This window comes from Micrasema longulum, unplaced genomic scaffold (genome assembly GCF_059751315.1).
Source record: "Micrasema longulum isolate JH-2025_06_02 unplaced genomic scaffold, ASM5975131v1 h1tg001138l, whole genome shotgun sequence".
Classification (NCBI taxonomy): domain Eukaryota; kingdom Metazoa; phylum Arthropoda; class Insecta; order Trichoptera; family Brachycentridae; genus Micrasema; species Micrasema longulum.
In genome coordinates this window covers 135444-154575 of record NW_028278326.1, presented here as the reverse complement: position 1 = coordinate 154575, position 19132 = coordinate 135444, and the positions used below count along the sequence as shown (strand labels likewise).

The following is a 19132-nucleotide window of genomic DNA, read 5'->3' as shown; positions in this document are numbered from 1 at the left end:
TTCAGAAATCATAATTGACAAAAATCACACTAACGAAGGATGGGACACTGAAAATAAAATATTTAAACTCATTAAAATAGCATTCTATCAACTCATTAGTTAACCCGGATTTTTTTTTGATAATGATCCTTAAGATAAAAATAACTTTATTTAATTTACTTTCATCTAATTTTAAATAAAGTATCCTTATTTCTGTTTTGTATAAATACACTGAACTCCTTAATAAAGATACCAGTCTCGAAGATGTCGCAAAAGCGATGAAACCGGTCACTGGATATTCCAAATTTGTGGATTAAAGTATCACTCGTCTTTTATTTATATAATAAAGTATTAAATACATGCTAACAGAACGATCTCTTGGTGCAAAATTACGTTCAGAATACCAGCCATGGGGGTATGAATTTATTTATTTTTGTATGATTCACAATAAAATTGAAATATATATATTTTTTTAATATTGAAGTTATGTACATAAACTACATTAGATCTTTGATTTGTGCAGTAACAGCAGCAATCATAGCTGCATCAGGTAAGGATAAGACAGCGTCAGGAAGGAACTCTGGTCTTCTGGATATATGGGTCCAGGCACGTTCAGGTGTGAGAGACAGTGGAGTATTGAGAAGCGATGACCAATCAAAAACCCAGGATCCGTGCAGAAACTGTAAAGCATATGCAAATTAATCAGATAAAAGAACCTAATATTTTGAGTATGTCCAAATGTTTGTAGACCAATACTGGGATTTAACCCTTATAGGATTTCATACAGCCAAATAGGTAAAAATTTGTTTCCTGATTATAAAATTTTGTCTACAAGTCTATGTGAATTTATTATGTTTTTTTATGATTATTTTAGTTTATTTTGCTTATTATGTTTACAATGGTAATTAGGTTAACTAGATTAATTACGTTTTTATTTTCTTATTATGTTAAATAACTAATTTAAGACATGTTTCATTACACTTATTGTAAAATGTTTCCCTCGGAACGGGACACCCCGTGAGGGAACATTATTCTGTATAAAAAAAAATAATACAAAATTGTAAAAGTATAAATAAATATAAAGAGACCCATATCTCAACAGAGACAAAGCAAATAAATATTTGATAAATATCTCAACCAAGATGGAGGAATTATTGGGAAATGTAAAAATCATTGTCTGGGTTACATTCTGGTATTGGCCTACAAACATTTGGATCTACTCGAAAGTTAAGAATTTTTATAAATTGAAAAAATGAAAAAACAATAATTCTTTTAAGCATACTCTAGCGGTAGACAATATAGTTCGAAAGACTATTCTTCAGTCGACTATTCGACAGCATAAATAAATAATATTATGACAAAAATATTCACCAAATATTTAACAGATGTCGCCTATAAGAAACGTCAAATAATGTGAAAGGATGCCTGCTTTGACTAGCTATATAAACCATGGAAAACACAAAGCTGTTTTATCTTCCTGCTTACAGAACCAACCTGCCGATGGTGATGCCAGTAGGAAGAGCAATGTCTTTACTCAACCGTATCTCTTTGGATATCGACATCTTTCATATTAGTGAAAAAAAGTTTAGAGAGGATGGCATCCTTTTTCTATAATTGCTGGGTATTTTTATTTTACCCTCTTTGTATATTTAATTTCAGTATAATTTTTTTGTGTTTTATATGCCTTGAAATATTTTTGTAATGTACATAAACGTATATAAAATAATTAAATTTAAATATAACTTCTGAAAATTGTAAGCCCATATATCATAATTTCCAAATTCCCCAATAATTACTTCATCTTGGTTATCAATTAAATAATTATTTCCATTGTCTCCATTGAGATGTTGATCTATAAATGAGAGTATTCTTATAATATGTAACATATTGTACTGGAACATCTGTTCTGGAACTTATAAAGTAAAAGAATCAAAACGATGTGAAATGCAATGTAAATGAGAAAAAAGAATTATACTTTGTCCAAAAACCCATTTAATAAATTACCTCGTCAAAAGGTCTTCTACCAATATAGAACATGGTATATAAAAGAGAAACTGTGCTGACATGAACAGTTTTTTCCCCGATGAGTGGCAAGTGATCAGATGCTCCCAAGTCTCCGAGTAACCAATCAGAGTGTTTAGTTATGTAATGGTGCATTACCTAAAAAAAAGTGAGAAAAAGAGAAAACAATGTTATAAAAATGTGAGTATCAAGAAACACAAAAAAAATGTAAAAGTTACCCTATATCCTAACATGATATATAGATTTAGGTAATATTTATTCATTCAAAAGCGCCTTTAACAAAACATAAAATAATCATAAAAACAAAATGTATGAAGTACCTTCTTCAATAAAGACATCGAGCTACTGGTAAAAGTCCAAAGATGTGCTACAAAAATCCCCAAATTACTCAAAAGAATGCCCCCCATCACGGAAAATTAAAAGTACTAGGACTTACATCATTGGAAGAACGACGGAGAGGGCACTTGTTATAAACATTCAAGATACTAAATAATTACTATGACAGCAACTGAAACCTGCAGGAGATGTATCAATGAAATCCCAACACAAATTTACAAGGTAAATACTGGAAGCTCTAACTTCCCCAATTCCAATTCAATTCAATTCAAACTCAAGAAAAGCTTCTATTTTAATTAAGTTTATTTTTCACTGGTGCAACAGTAAAACTAGCCATATTTCCAAATTATCAAAATACAAGAAAAAAAGCTGAGCACTGAAAATAAGTTAAGTAAATTTTGCTGTAGAATTGTGTATCCTTAGTGAAAATTAAAATATTATAATCTAAACAACCCAATACTTATTTACCTGAAGACTATTTGTTCCAACAGAAGTCATTAGCAACTGGCTAACCATAACTTCTGACCCTTCATAGAGTTCTACAGTTTCAATAACTGGATTCTTCTAAAACATAAAATTATCTTCATTATTATCTATTTATTTTAAACCAATTACATTCACTGATTTTCTGTATCCGAACAGATGAAGAATAAAGTTCTGAGTGTGAAATAGAACCAGAACTCTGGACTAGTACTTTTGACTCGATGGCTTCTCTCAAGTAAAATCCTAAAAAGGGAAATTGAGTGGAGATAAGTCCGCCTTGTCGTATAGTGGCTGACGCATTCGCCTACCAAGCTTAAGGTTCAAATTCTGGCCGGGTGAACGTGAAATATTATATTAAAGGTGGTTTTATACTGCAATAGTTCCTGGACGGGCAGCTGAAGCGAAAGAGGATAACCTCATCTTATATGTAACAAAAAGGATCAAGATATGCTGCAACTGGAGTAAACATGTTCAGCAAAGTTAAATGCTTTGACGGAGAAACTCGCTTACTTTGGTATTACAGTAAATCCTCGTTTTTACATTCCTAAATTTTACGTTTTCCCACTTTTTACGCCGAAATGTTTGGGTCCCATATTTTCCATACATTATCATTCAAATATTCCCCCAATTAACGTATTTCATAACCTCGGGTTTATGTCGAAAATTTTTAGAAACTCATTTGAGCTGTCAATAGACGCCGAGCCGCGCGCCGCCACGTTTGCCCAAAAAATGGTGAATAAAATCGAGCTTAATAAAAAAATGTCTAAATTGTTGTCTCAAACTAAATTCAAAGGTAGCTTCAGTTTAATAGATCATTTTGTGTGTCTAATTTTGACATTTTACTGAATTGTGACATGCGGTTGACGAATGTTTTGGAAGAATTCTTTACATCAATAAATTATGATGCAGAAAGTTTAAAAACTTGGCAATAGAAATATTATTTGAAGTTATAAACATAATCTGGAAAGAAGATTGTTTAAACAGTTATCATAAGTGTGAAACAGTTTTGCCGCGATGTAAATGACAGTTGAATATCTGTGGTGCCATACTAAAAAAAGTGATACTATATAAACAAAACTTCCCAATATTTAGAAGAAAAAATCATTGTATGCATTTTATGCAAATTCAAATTTTTATTTCCGTGGTTTTAGGGTAAAGTACCTACATAAAATTATTTAAACATGTTTTTTTTAATTCAATAAAAAAGCACATTGTGGTATTGATTGAAAATATACAAAATATTTTTTATGAAATCATAGATAAATATGAATAATCCCCGATAATGACCGTTTTTACAATTGTTCTGAAGCGTTTCATTTTCTCACTTTAGCGTTTTCCTCAGTTTAACACTTTTTTTCACTGCTCCTTTGAAAAACGTAAAACAGAGGTTTTACTGTATTTATTGGTTATTATAACATTCTGTAATATAACATGTAGTTCTACTGTATTAGCAGATTATGATGCAGATTTATAATTTAAAGGTAAATAGAAAAACTTACAGAGTAACAAGCGCCCATAAGTTCAGTAATTCCTTCAAGGCTGAAGTCCTCCACATTTTCAGTTGGTTTTTGAGTTTGTTGTAGAAATTTCTGTATTTGTTCTGTATGTTTACTATCCTCGTCAATTGAACACAAAGCTTCGGCCAAACACATTGCCACAGAAGACACACTACTGAGACTACCATCAAAGCTTACGGAATACACCATTTCAACTGAAAGTTAAATAAGCATGATTTTGTATGCTTTTAAAATGCAATAATTTATACGGAAGCTTAGTCGATTATGATTTATTGGCATATTCATATTGTTTATTTCAAAAAGTATTTTTTAGAATCACTTTAATAATAACTTTTATTTGCTAAAAACAAGAAAAAATATTTTACAATTCAAATGAGGAAAATGAAATTATATTTTAAAAATTGTTTCCTTAGACATTTAAAAAAAATTATATACACATGTCATCATTATTCACAAATTAGTTCACCAATCATAAGGGATGCAACACTGTCTTTAAAAAAATTGATTTATCGGGAGATCGATGTTCAAAGTATCAAAAAATTGCAATGAAAGAAATCATCGATATTTAATTTTTAAAAAGATAGGTATTTTGATAAACAAAGATTTAATTTTTTAGAAAATCATAGATTCGTTATTTGACATTAGGGATCCATGCATTAAAAAAAAAGTAATATTGAAACAAAGTTTACCTTAGAATAACAATTTTTTTAAACTCGGGATGTTGTTTTAATATTTTTTTTTATAATTTAGGTTGAATAAATAACTTACTTTAACAAAATTGAATACTTTTTCATGAAAAATAATGTTTAGAGCGCTCACATTTTAAACAAAATACATAATTGTCATATAGCTAACAAAACCGCATAAGTGATTTTTGTTATTTTTACAAGACAACAAAAAAATGGCTTAGTTCATTAAAAAAACTCAACTTAAGTAAGCCTTTAAATGTATTAAAATAAAACGTTTATTAATAAATTTCACATTTTAAAAACTAATATTCTCTTCATTTCAATAAAATAAGCAGATTTTTCATCATCATGACTTATGCAGTGTTGTTACCTAAGCGATGACAAGCAGAAAACTCATTAAAATCATTGATACACTTAAAGTATTAGTTTTCATAAATACATTAAATATGAAATGCTTGAATTAGAATATAACAAAATCCCTAAAAAAAAATTTTTTTTGCCATGAAAAAATATCACCATTTCATTATGTAGATTATTTTTTAAAAACTAACCTTGATTTATTTTAGCTATATATCGTGTGCATCCTTACCAATTCTAAATGTCCATTTGAAAAATCTACAGATTTCATAAAACAAGTGTCATCAAAAGCAAAAATGAAAGTGGGTTATGAAATTCTAAAAATGATTAAAACTCAAAATAAAAGATACAAAAAAATTGTTTTGACTACGTTGAATATTTTTGTAAACTACCTGATTATTGTTATATCGTTACCTAAATAAAAAATCTAATAACATCAAGTTTTAAAGTATTATACCTGTCCGAGTACTTGCTGTAGTTTTTTCTTTCTTTTTTGGCTTTTTGTCCTTTTTGGAGGGTTTTTTCTTATTGTCTTTTACAGATAATACAGTTGGGTCTGGTGTGACAGCTAAAATTATTTAAAACATCATTACTTTATACGCACACTTTTTAATAAATTAAACTACAGTAAAACCCCTGTTTTACGTTTTCAAGGGAGCAACAAAAAAGTGTAAAATGGAGGAAAATGCTGAAGTGAGGAAATGAAAAATGTATGGAAAAAATTATTATTGTACTAGACTATACTAAATATACTGCAAAAAAAAAAGTAAAAACCGTCATAATTGAGGATTATTAATATTTACCTATGATTCCATTAAAAATATTTTGTATTTTTTCAATCAATAATATTAATAATTTTAAGTAGCCTTAAAAATGCACACAACATTTTTTTCCCTAAATATTGGGAAATTTTATTTATATCATATCACTTTTTTTAGTATAGCACCACAGAATTTCAACTGTCATTTACATCGCGGCAAAACTGTTTCACACCTTTAAGACAACTGTTTAAACTATCTTCTTTCCATTTTATGTTTATAACTTCAAATAATATATCTATTGCCAAAGTTTTTAACTTTCTACATCGTAATTTATTGACGTAAAGACTTTATTCTTCCTTAACATGTGTCAATTGCATGTCACAATTTAGTAAAATGTCAAAATAGACACATAAACAAAATGGTCAATCACACTTTTTTACTCAGCATTTTGGGCAAACGCAGCGGTGCGCGACTTGGCGTCTTTTGACAGATCGAATGAGTTTCGAAAAATTTTGGACGTAAAACCGGGGTTATGAAAAACTTAAAAAACGCAATTGGGGGGAATATTTGAATGAGAATGCATGGAAAAAAATGGGACCAAATCATTTCAGCGTAAAAAGCGGGAAAAGGTAAAATTGAAGAACGTAAAAACAAGGTTTTTCTGTATCTATTTGTTAACGGGCTTTAATATTTTTAATGTTTTCAAAAACAGAGTAATCAAATACCAGCCTTTAATTTCTTTAGCCGCACTAGATTCAGCGATGCCTATCAGTTCCTCATATATGGCCATAATCAAGAATTGCAATAGAACTGATTCTCCCACAGGAGTGGATGTAGCGGGTAGAACATGAGATATCAAATTAGAAATCACAAACAAAGGCTGCGGTAAGCAATCCCATAGTTGAGTGAAACAACTCAAACACAGCGACATTGCCTGAAATCAAATACTTTTTATATTTAGTAAACTTTAATGCATATCAAAGCTGAAACGGCAAAAAGGATGAAAAACTCTTTGGGCAAAAAAATATTTGTGTGATTTTCATTGTTTTGTTTGGAATATGGTGAGGGCCTTAGTTTGGCAGGATTTTTGCTTGTTAACGCAATGAGGTCCTACGCCAGTTGGAGATGACGAAAGAAAACAATGTTATGCTTCGGTGAGCATTTAATACATGTTGAATAAAATGCAAAAGCTGTTAATGAAGCGCGAGTATAACTCCTATTATTACTATTACTATTTCCCATACTATCAGAAATTTTACATCCATGCTAGATAATACTGGTTAATATGATTTTTGTCTCAAGAGTACCAATATGTCCACTTAATGCAAATTTTTATCCTGTTTCCAAATATGTATTCCGAATTTCTCCATCACCCACAGAATTTTATCACAGCCATGGACAATACTCCTGGTTTCGTGTACCTCAAACAGAAGTTTCCTAAAATTATTGATGCAAAAATTAAAGTAAGAATATTTGTGGGTCCACAAATACGATCGCTAATACATGATGAAAAGTTTGAGGAACTATTGAATCCACTGGAGAATGCAGCTTGGCAAGCATTCAAAAATTTTACTCACAGCTTCTAGATAAGTCAGAATGTTCGAATATCGTGCAGTGAAGAACGGAGAAAGTAATAAAATGTTTGATATAATAAATGGCTGTATCTTGGAAACCTTGTGTGATGGGGAAAAACCAATATCATATTTGAATTCAGGAGAAATTTATCTATGAATGTTTTTCTTTTTGAGACAAAAAATTTACAATTTTGTTGGCTAGTGTGATCAATATTTTAGTTGTTTTGATTGTTTTTATGTTTACATACAGGATGTGCATGATTCAATTTCTACATTTTTTAAAGACGATAAAAGGTCAGGTGACAGTGGGCATTGGTTTACGGGTGAATCACACAGTTTAATATAAAATTTATGTATCGATCTCATCAAAATAGTCATAAAAACAATCTGGTTAAAATTTTAGTCCCCTTCAGAAAAGCCCTTTAGTGTTATAATCAATTTTAGACTATTGAATCAAAGATATAAAATAAATATATGTGGTAGACAAAATATTACTTAAATATGTTTAAAAATATATAACTTCATTGGCATTTTATTTATGTATTTACATAACTACAAAGACATGCAATTTGACTGAAAATTTTGAAAAATCATTTTTGGGATTGCCTCAGGGCACTGATTAAGGCCTATTATTGATTTATATTTATATATTACAAAAAAATATATCATTACTTTCATCCTTACATAGAAAAGTTAGTGATAATTTATGGATGTAAAATGTTACTTTCTCAACAGCTAAGGTGTTTTTGAATACTCTATTTTGTAATATTCATAATAAAGATAAATGAACAATAATTGATGTTTAAAAACCTGATACATCGATGCTCCTGTCTGTACTGCATTAATAAGAGTTTGCGCTATGGATGGCAATATTGGTTTTACCAAAGATAAAATAGCTTTCAACCAAGGAGGATGCTTCAGTACCCAGAGCTAGAATTTAAACAGAATTGTATACATACATATTACAACAGAGATAAACAACATTTTATAGAAGGGATATGGAAGTCTAGACATTTGCAGGGCTTATGACCTGTCATTGCTGGTTCAAGTGGCCACATTACACACATTCATAATTCGGCCTATGTTTGAACAACAGAATTTAATGTATTAATAACAAAAAATATTTTAACTGGTTGGTTGTTATACGTTTTGCATGATATCAATATTTCCGTGCCAACTTTTGAGCAAAAATGTCAATAAATCGACGCTGCAGAAACAGCAAGAAAGGGGTGACCTGATAGAGACATACAAGATACTCAAAGGTCACTATAGCAGCCCAAATTTGGATCACACGTTCGAGCTTAAACGGGATGCCCAACTCCGAGGCCACAGCCTCAAACTGGAGAAAACCAGGTTCAATCTAAATCCACGGAAATATTTCCTGAGCAATGGGGTTGTTGATGGTTGGGATAAGCTGCCACAAGACCTGGTCTCAACATGTAATCTCAGTGAGTATAAAAATGGACTAGATTTGTTTTTGGAAAGGTTAAAGTTCGCTTACAACTAACTTTCGTTATAATAGATTTGATCATATCAGCTGCATATAAAGCTGCTCGATTAAAATCAAAATAATAATAATAAAACAAAATATTTTTTTAAGTACCCCAACAACATAAATTTATTTATTTATATGTATGACCAATGGGCATTTTTAAGGACATGTTTATACATAGAAAATTATTAGAAAAGAAAGTAGAAAGACAAAATGGTATATAGTAGACTTGGTGGGAGTAGAAGCGGGAGAGGGGTGTTAATAATTGAATTTGATTCAGTGATCGTATGAAAGAAGACAACTTGTTGTCAAAGAAATCGAGACTGGTATGTTTGTTGGCAGACCTAAGAATTTTGGGCATAGGGGAATGAAAACCATAGTTAGTTCAATGGTTATCGGTATGAAAGAGTAAGTTTTGTCTGAGGTTTCTAGTTGTGATATTTATTTTCATTGAGCTCAGTATAAAGGATGATAGAATACATAACACTTAAAATATTAAAATACTTTCTTTCATTCATCCTCTACCACTCATCGTCATTTGCCTTATTTTCCCTTCCCATTATCTCTTTGTTTTGTCCGTATTTCTTTTCTTTTCAAGAACATATTGTTTTAATTACTTTCTATTTATTTTTTTACATTGTTTAAACTATCGCTTCATTGGGTGGCAGACCATATTATGTATTCTCTTTTTTTTCTCCAAGAATGAGCACCGTAACTTGTACATCTGTTTGTATTTCAAATGAAATTAAATAAAATCATTCAAGTACCAAACACGAATTATTCCAAAGAAAGAATATAAACCAGATTACAAAGATACTGTTGATAATAACATAAACAATGACTGTGGTATGTTGCAAGTCATTGGTAAAATCATTAACACTACTCGTACATACATAACATAAGCTTTCTAAATTTCAGACTTTTCTAACCTGCCTTCTATCCAAACTGGCGGCCCAGTCAGTTCCAGTGGACTCTAGGGCAGAAATTACAGCTCGCTGCATATCTGAAGATGAACCAACCAATAGCACTATGTAAGTGAGAGCCAGAACAACTTCAGAATTCAATTTAGCAGATGGATCGTTTGATGGAGTGTTGCTTGAAGAACCTCAAATAAAAAATGACGGCTGTTAAAATAAAAGTTAAATCAAGTACAAGAAACTAAATAAGGAAATTTATATAAACAATTATTTTTTACGGAGAATTTTTCCACTAAACAGTATTTTTGGTTCACTATCGATACTCATAATAGTACCTACAAACAACTAAAAGTTGGTATGAAAAATCTATATTATGATTCGATTAAATTGAATGATTGAGTTTCTGATAACCGAACAAGTACCATTTATAAATGTGCATACTAAAAACCAGAAAATAATTTTCAGATTTACCTTCATTAGCAAAAGTCACTTTTCTTTCAGATAAACAAGATCCATCTTTTGAACACAGAAAACCTTCGCAAGAAACAGGTTCCGGTTTCTTGCCACAAGTAAACTCTCCATAAGCTGGTAGATGTTCCATACAGTGTTTCAATAAAACTGATGCCACATAACAATCTCTCATCAGCAAAACCTTCAATGAAAAAATGTTCAGATCATAAATTGGCAGAGTTTAAGCTAGAAATCAATAAATTGTCCTCTATAACCTTTTATCAATAAAAATAATCTTAGCAATTCAGCAACATTAAACATTTCGAGAGCTTAAACAAAACAAAAAAAAACATACAAATGGCTCTGTGAGATTTATGCTTGTTAATGCAGGGAGTTCCTAATTCAGTTGGAGATGACAGAAGAAAATGAAATTATGGTTCAATATGCATTCATTATATGTTGAATAATATACTGAATTGGTAATGGAGCTTGAGAGTTCCTTACTGACTATCTGACTGAACTAAGTAAGTGAACTAAGCGCTTGTAGTAAGGCGCTTCACGGCTTTTATAATAGTTATCTTTATTGTTCTCTTTTCTTCAGAATGGGGAATTGAGGTTATATTCTATTTTCCGACTGTCAACAATTTGACATCTGTACTAGGTTTTCAGTAATTTGGATGGTTTGATTATTAATTATTTACATATATGAGGATTTACATCCAGTGATCGATGACACACACAGGTACCAAATATAGAGCAACAACCGAAAAAGCAACTCAGAGTTTTATATTGAATACAATACAGCATATTCTGCAAGAACAACAGTATTGCAGTACACTAACTTCATTTCTGCCATGGAGACATGAACTCAACTCATCATCGCCGTTACTCTCGTGAATCACAACAAAGTTCCGTGTATTTATTACGTTTATTATTTGGGTAAGTATATTTATTTGCCACGTAATAAATACAGACATCTGACATCAACATTGTTTTTTGTCCACTTCCAACTGGGATAAGAGCTCCACCCCCAACAACCAACAAAATCCTACACAGGAAATGTAGATCAGATTACTGTGGGCATTAGTTTCCGGGACAGTCCCAGGTTCTGTTGTATTTATTTTAAATGAGAAAGCCTTTTCTTTTTTGTTTGAAGAAATATTTTTGTTGCTATAATTGTGCAAAACATTTGAATTTTGTGACCATTTTAACAAACATAGTTATAAACAATAAATTTAGGAAGCAGCTGATCGCGAAACAATTGAAATAATCAAATACATAATATAAACACTAACTAAGACTAAATACCTAAATATACTGTATTATATAAAAATTGTACTCTATTATGATAGAGAAAATCCAAAAGAAGTTTCTGAGATATCTCTACATAAGAGAGTGCGAGTATTATCCTTGACTCTACTCGACCGAGTTTCTTCAGGGTGTGTTTGGCTACAACAGTTTAGAGATTAGAAGGAATGTGTATTTGACTACACATTTTTATCGATTGCTGCGCGGTATGGTCGATAATCCTGAGATAATGATGAGCATTGGTTTGTATGTTCCTGATAATTACCTAAGACAGCGTCAGCATGAGCATAGATTATTTCATATTCCGAAATAGAAGACCAATCTGCCGATGGTTATGCCTGTTGGAAGGGCTACCACTATGCTGAACAACATTGCTCTGGATATTGATCTGTTCCATGTATCCGAAGGAGTTTTCCGGAGCAGGATTCTCCTACTACTTAGAAATTAGTCTCTTTCGTGTATTTTTTTCTTTTTTATAATATATACGTATTAAATGTATGTTTGTAATGTATATGTTATTTTTAAATAAATGAAAAAAAAATACTACCCACCTCAGAACAGCTACCCATACCTAGTGAAGATAGACAGTATCTAATATGTTTGCTTGTAGTTTAATTTTACATACTTGTACTACATTTGATTTGCCTTAATTGTACCCCCTTTTCACTGTTTTGCAAACAGAAAATATTGTATTATTTACTTTAATAAATGCCAATTTTCTACACTGAACTGAACTAAACTAAGAATGCTAAACATAATTAATGAATAGGGAAAAGGATCTCACTTTTAACAATAAGGGCCATATTGGTTGCGGCTGAGCCAAGTAGACATACATCTCTAAGGCTATTGAGGTATTGGTGGTCAGTTCACGGCAAGAAAGTACAGTTTTATCGGGAGAATCAAACGGGAATAAGTGTGGCATAGATAAAATATACCACAGAGATGGATATCCTGGACGTAAATCAAACAAACGAACTCCGGTCGGCTGCTTGAAAATCTGGAAAAGTAAATCTGTATATTATATATCGCACTTTTAGGACGAAAACGACCAAAAAAAAGGTTAAAATAAGTTAAGATCATGAAATGACTTCAATGAACATTATCCATCTTTCTGCATTTAAAAAAACGCAACATTCGGGTGGGAAAAGTGCTATATAAAATGCTACAAAAATGTGAAGACATCTAATTTTGCATAATCAAGAACATATTAAAAATAAAAATATGATATAATGTGACATGCTTTCGACATTTATCTAATTTTAAAAAAAGGAAAATTATGATGTTTTGAGTATATGCCAAGATAAAAAATAATTGTCATTTCTTACCTCTTTAGTTTATCAATATTATTTGATTATTTTTCATATTTCTAAGCACTTTTTTAGCTATTTTTTTTATAACTGGGGTAGGACGTATATTCATATTTGTTGATTGGAACTTGTTTGTACTTGAAATACCTTAATTATATAATATTTTAACAAAAAACTAGCTCTCAAAAAATCACAACCAACTTCTAGGCATACTGTTTTTGAAGAAATTCTAGTGTGTGATTGGCTGATTGTGAGATTTCTAACTATGCTTCACCAACTCAATAGAGAATGGTAAGTTTGCGGTGTCAAGTATAATTATAAATTCGTTTTTGTAAAACTTAGAGACGGCACCAATGAACTGGACAAATTGTATTACCTTATACAAGTAATGAAGAGGGGCTCCCCTCAGCAGTAAGCATACCAATAGTTCGTGGCATTTGGAATGTACATCCCGAATTATCTTTCCAAGACTTGTCAGTTCCAACCCAATTAATTCTTCTCCCTTAGCACAAACAGCCGGAAGTAGTTGTGACACGCACACAAGAATGTTTAAAATATCATTCATCATCACACGGTTAGCATTTTCAGAGATCTCCTGAAATAACAGGAAAACAACTAAGAGTAGAAAGTATAATCCATTCATATACATAAAAGACTTTATACTCGTGAAAATATATATTACTGAAATAAAATAGACATCTTTCAAATTCTTGTATAAATCAGACTGGATTTTGTAAAACCTGTCGTTGGCAGGTTTAAATGGCCACTTTACACACTGAGTAACGTTCACATTCTGCCTAAGTTCAAATGTCTACATTTCCTCAACTCTTCCATTAGTTGAATTTTGTGAAGCAAAAGAGCTAAAACCGTTATTGATGTAGGTGAGATTTATCTGGCTGAATTATTGAATCTATTAGGCAATGCCGAAAAATACTTTTCATTTTATACTTCCTTTCCAAACAATTTTTTTTTTGAAGGGAGGCTTATCAGCAGGTGGAAAACAGGAAATATGAAAGGAGGTTATGAAAAATACACCACAACACCCAGACCAGTGCTACAAGAAATGTTTTCATACATGCGATAAAAATTAGAGCATTGAATTTTACGGCGAAGTTTCTCAGAAATGTATGAAAAAATTATAAAATGGTATTTTTTTTGAAAATGAACTACTTTGAACTACGTCACAAACTCTTCCGAATCAACAAATGATAGAATGTTGTGATAGATTTCCGGGAAGCCAACTCACCAATCAGCAGAACTCACCGACAAGAACTTGTGTAAAGTAATTTCAAAATTAAAAATTAAAATATGTATTTTTTATTTACAATTCTTGATGGAATTCCATTGTAATGATGTAAAAACTTATATTTACATTTAAGATATAAGTTATTAATTAAATTAATTAATTTAAAAATACTTGGTACACTTCCACTTATTTATTTGACCAATTAGCGCTTTCACCCTCTAATGGGCATCTTCAGACTGGTGAATATTATACAGTGTAAGGATAATTTGTATAAAACTAAATATTATCCTAAGTGTGGGTACATTTAAAAATAAGTTGAAAAAGATACAATACGCAATATTTCAATGGAACAGAGTCTGAAGATGCCCATTAGAGGATGAAGGCGCTAATTGGTCAAATAAATAAGTGGAAGTGTACCAAGTATTTTTAAATTAATAACTTATATGTAAATATAAGTTATTCATCATTAAAATATGTGTGTTTTTGGTTTACAGTATTCAAATTACCTGTGTGTAGCGTACAGTTAGAATTGTCAATGTTTCATTTAACATTCCTGCAAAAACACGCTGAGCCATCTTTGGTGGTACAGTATCCCACAAATCTTGTCTCGTTCCTAAAACCAGTGTGACATATAAACAAACCACAGTAAACTTAACAGCTAAAATTTCATCATAATTTTGAATTTAAAAAAAAAACACAAAGCCATGTTTTCACACAAAACATTCAAAATTAGTAGTATTTTTACAGTTTTGTTAAGATTATATTTTGTCGTATTTCATTTTTTGGTTTAACCAATATGATAATAAACCGATATGGATTGTTTTTATTACATTATTTTTAAAAGAATAACTCACTTAGAGAAAGATAGGATATGGAAGGAAGTTATAAGGTTATCTTTACCCCAACCAATTGAGAAAAGATCTTACTTGGATTTTTTTCTCGAAATTGGTAGGAAACAAACTCGCAATGCCAGTTTCACAATTGGTCATCTAATCAACTGTGCCACGGCGCCTGTATAGTAAAGATACAAGTTAACAACAATAACAACTTTATGCATTTATTTATTTTTCTCCCAAGTAAAAACAGGACAGAGATTCAATGAATCTGGAACACAGTCTATTTTAAAGAGAAATAATTTTAAATTCAAAATGAATATGTAAATTTAAAATACCATATTAGCCCGAATTTAACATGGCCTCGATATAACACAACCTTTATATTTGAAACAGGAATGAGAGGAAAAATTCAAACATAAATCAAAAATTAATTATGTAAATTAAGTTATAAAAAATATGATTATTTTATTCAGACATGTGCATCAGTCGCTTGAAAAGTGGTTTCTTCTGTCCCCAGATCTCACTTACGCAACCAAAACATGCATAAACTGTGCGTGCGATAGGCCAAAAGGCTTGGCTATCTAAGTAGGTAGTGTGAACTCCGGTATAACTGAACACGGCCTAAACCGCGTAAAAATATTGCAATATATCCGGGCTAGTATGGTATACGAACAAATCAACAGGAAATTCAAATTTATTTTCATTGGAGCCAAGTGGCCGTGCGGATAAATGAGGTTTGTGAGAGAAATTTAAGAGTAATGGATGGGGATGTTTGTACAAAGGTTACCAGTAGATTATTAGCTAATTCTACTACCTTCCAAATCGGTTTTGATAAAAAATCGGTCAAAATATTGACGCAACAGTTTTTTGGCAAACATCTATGTTTACAGTTTTTAAAACATCAACAACTAAATTAAGTAAAATCATCATACCTTGCATATAGAGCCACCACATCCTGACTGATGGAGAGCCTCCATTCCCTGGAGCTCCTTGTAGGACATAGAGCGCAAGCAATCGTCCATGCAAGTCCAGAACTCTTTCTGCCAATGCCTCGGCCATCTCCGCATACTTCTTTTGTGCGGACTAAAATGAAATGAGATATTTGAGATAAAGAAGAAACACTGATGGGTATTTTTAGTATTTTTCTACATCCGCTTCTAAGTGGAGCATGTGGACATCACGAGACTACATATTTTATTATAATATGTCTACAATATTTGGCAAGGCTAAATGACCGATTAATAAAAACAATGATGTTAAGTGAGGAAGACAGAGTGAAGATAACAATGATTTCTGTGGTGCACTAAAGTAGATACCATTAATTTATTAATTTACACTATAACTTTTAAATCTGTTCTAACTTCTGGTATTTATTCTTTTTGAAATCATACTCTTTTACAAAATGAGAGTATAAAGAAAATAATTTAAAGAAGTAAAAATTTACTATAGAAACAAGGAGAGAAGAAAAAAAGAAATATATAAACATAGGTAAACTAAATTAGTTTAGTGTTACTTGTAAACAGCCTGTACGATGACCTCCTCCCGTATACTGAGATGCCTGAATGTAGCAATAGAGACTATTCTTAATCAGAGCAGAAGCACCGAGTGTTCCAGTGAGTACGGGTAAGTCTGCATGATCTAATGCCTCCTGACTTAATATATGGAGATGTTCTAAAATAAAAGAGTTTTAAAAAATCATATAATATTGTCGAAAGTGTACTCAAAATGTGAGCTATCTCTATCAATAAAATTAGGTTATTCATTTTTCATTTTAACAATTATTAATCATTAAAATAATGATACTGACCACATTTAAATTTGAATAAAATAATTGTAATTAAGAGAGTGAAATCAAAATAAACAAAATAAAAATCTTAAATCACAAAAATAATGCTGCATATCATAGAAATCAAATCATTAGAACAAATCCCGGGTCAGGGTGTAAAGTCTGATAAGTCACAAAACAGTCAAAATTGCCACAAACTAGATTTTTTATCTTTCGATGCGAGAAGTCGGTTAAGTCCAGAGGTTAATAGTCTTAAGAGTAAACACGGTCTGACTTTTCTTCATACAAACGTATTACCTTATTTTCTCCCCGGATTATGGCATTAGAGCAGTTATTTTTATTACACACTATAGATATTTACCATTAATGTGTCTCTATTGTTACTTATGGGAGCTAGGATTATTCAAAAACGCCCAGTTTTATCTGCCGTCTTTGGACGTACGGTAAACAAATATGTTAAATAATTTTGAAAAATGAAAAAGGTACGGAACCAGATGATTATATTTAAATTTACGATACTCTTTCTTAAAAAATATAAAACAACAATAGTAATCTGCTGGTGGAAAAAAGGAATATAAATAGCTAATTTAAGGCATGTTTCAAATATTGTCAAATGTTCCCCTCGGCACGGGACACCCCAGTGTGGGAACATTTTTCTGTTTAAAAAAAAGAATACAAACAATGTAAAAGTATAAATAAAACATTAAATATATCTTTAAACAGAAATGCCTTAAAAAAAAGTGTTTTATCTAATGTCAATTGATTTTTACATTTAATGGTGTGCTTTTAAACAAGCAATGTTGTAAAATAGTGAAATCGTGTGATTTCCTTACTTTACTTTACTACTACTGCCTTTAGAAGTTGCTTGTTAATTTTGCTACAAAACAAAAATGACATCTTCAATCAATAAATTGATAAACATCATTGATTAAAAATGGATTGCTCCATTAAATTTAACTGAGGTTTTTATTAATAACTAAGTATGTATGTATAGAAGAGCACAAGACGGTTCCAGATGGAGGGAGACTGTTTACAGACGAGCCATGCCTGGAGTCAGGCGTAATCACCATCCTCAGACATGAGGCACGGATTGAAGAGATGTATGTTTAATACAAAGCATGAAAACAATGTGTTGATAATTACCTAATAAAAGTTCTGAAGACTTAACAATTAATGATACAAATTTATCTGGATCAGAAGCTTTTACAATCCCACCACAGCCAGATGCCAATTCTTCGTCATTTGCATTACCATTTAACAAACCTGACGATTTTCTAGAAAAAATAAGAAAAGGATTATTATTCTGAAATTTTCCTGGCCATTTAAATGGGTACTTATGGCATTCCTTTAAGTTATACTAACTTAAAGGTTTATAACAGAAAACATTTTAATTTGTTAAAACTAAATAGATAGTTAATGATCTTTTAGAAAATCCCATCAGATTACCTGAACGCTGCAACAAATTCTTCTTCCCACCACATGACAAGTTTCACAGATGCAAAAGAAGCATTACGTGGAAAATCTAACTTCCCACCAACGACTCCGGAACAAATTCTTTCCTGCAAAACTGTCTGATTTTCCTAAAAATAGAAGTACAATTGTACTTGTATTACAACAATGTACAAGTAATTTTCAGTTTCTTTTATCAAAATATTTAGTATTTTAAAAGAAAAATAAAGAAATGTCTGTTTACCATAAAAAATGATATTTTTAAATGGTTGGAATTTTTACTGTAAAACACTTCTCACATAGACAGCGAAAGAGTATAATAATATTGTATTTAGTCTTGTAATTTTGTTGCCTATTTTAAACATTGACATTCTGATTTTTATCAACAATCCATTTTATTTTTTTAGATGAGATTTGACTGGAAAGATAAACTCTATAGAGGTATTCATAATAATCACGTGTAAGAACTAAAAAAATATTACCTGATAATATTGAAAATCTCTTTGCAACAATATTGGAACCCTGTCCATCAAATTTCCTTCTTCCATCACCTCCATCTTGAGATATTTTCATATAAAACTTAATAATAAAAAACTATGGTACAGGCTTAAAACTAAAGTAAG

At 31.0% G+C, this 19132-nt stretch overlaps 1 protein-coding gene across 4 annotated transcripts; it reads right to left on the bottom strand.

The window, feature by feature from the left end:
- Positions 1 to 336: 336 nt before the first annotated feature.
- Positions 337 to 19131, bottom strand: LOC148276848 (uncharacterized). Of its 4 annotated transcripts, XM_088233669.1 has the most exons (17): positions 18992 to 19131; positions 18507 to 18640; positions 18204 to 18334; positions 16788 to 16945; positions 16207 to 16357; positions 14945 to 15051; positions 13569 to 13787; positions 12670 to 12882; positions 10599 to 10779; positions 10140 to 10315; positions 8529 to 8648; positions 6874 to 7078; positions 5841 to 5951; positions 4320 to 4531; positions 2806 to 2901; positions 1984 to 2139; positions 337 to 659 (listed from the first exon to the last, which is right to left on the bottom strand). In XM_088233669.1, exons 1-17 carry the CDS (start codon positions 19064 to 19066, stop codon positions 477 to 479), a joined length of 2628 nt encoding a protein of 875 aa, XP_088089795.1. In that variant the 5' UTR covers positions 19067 to 19131; the 3' UTR covers positions 337 to 476. The 4 variants fall into 4 exon arrangements, 2 of the variants coding, with proteins under 2 accessions (XP_088089795.1, XP_088089797.1); XM_088233671.1 differs by lacking the exon at positions 13569 to 13787; XR_015823644.1 differs by lacking the exons at positions 337 to 659; positions 1984 to 2139; positions 2806 to 2901; positions 6874 to 7078 and having other exon boundaries at positions 4396 to 4531.
- Position 19132: the final 1 nt, after the last annotated feature.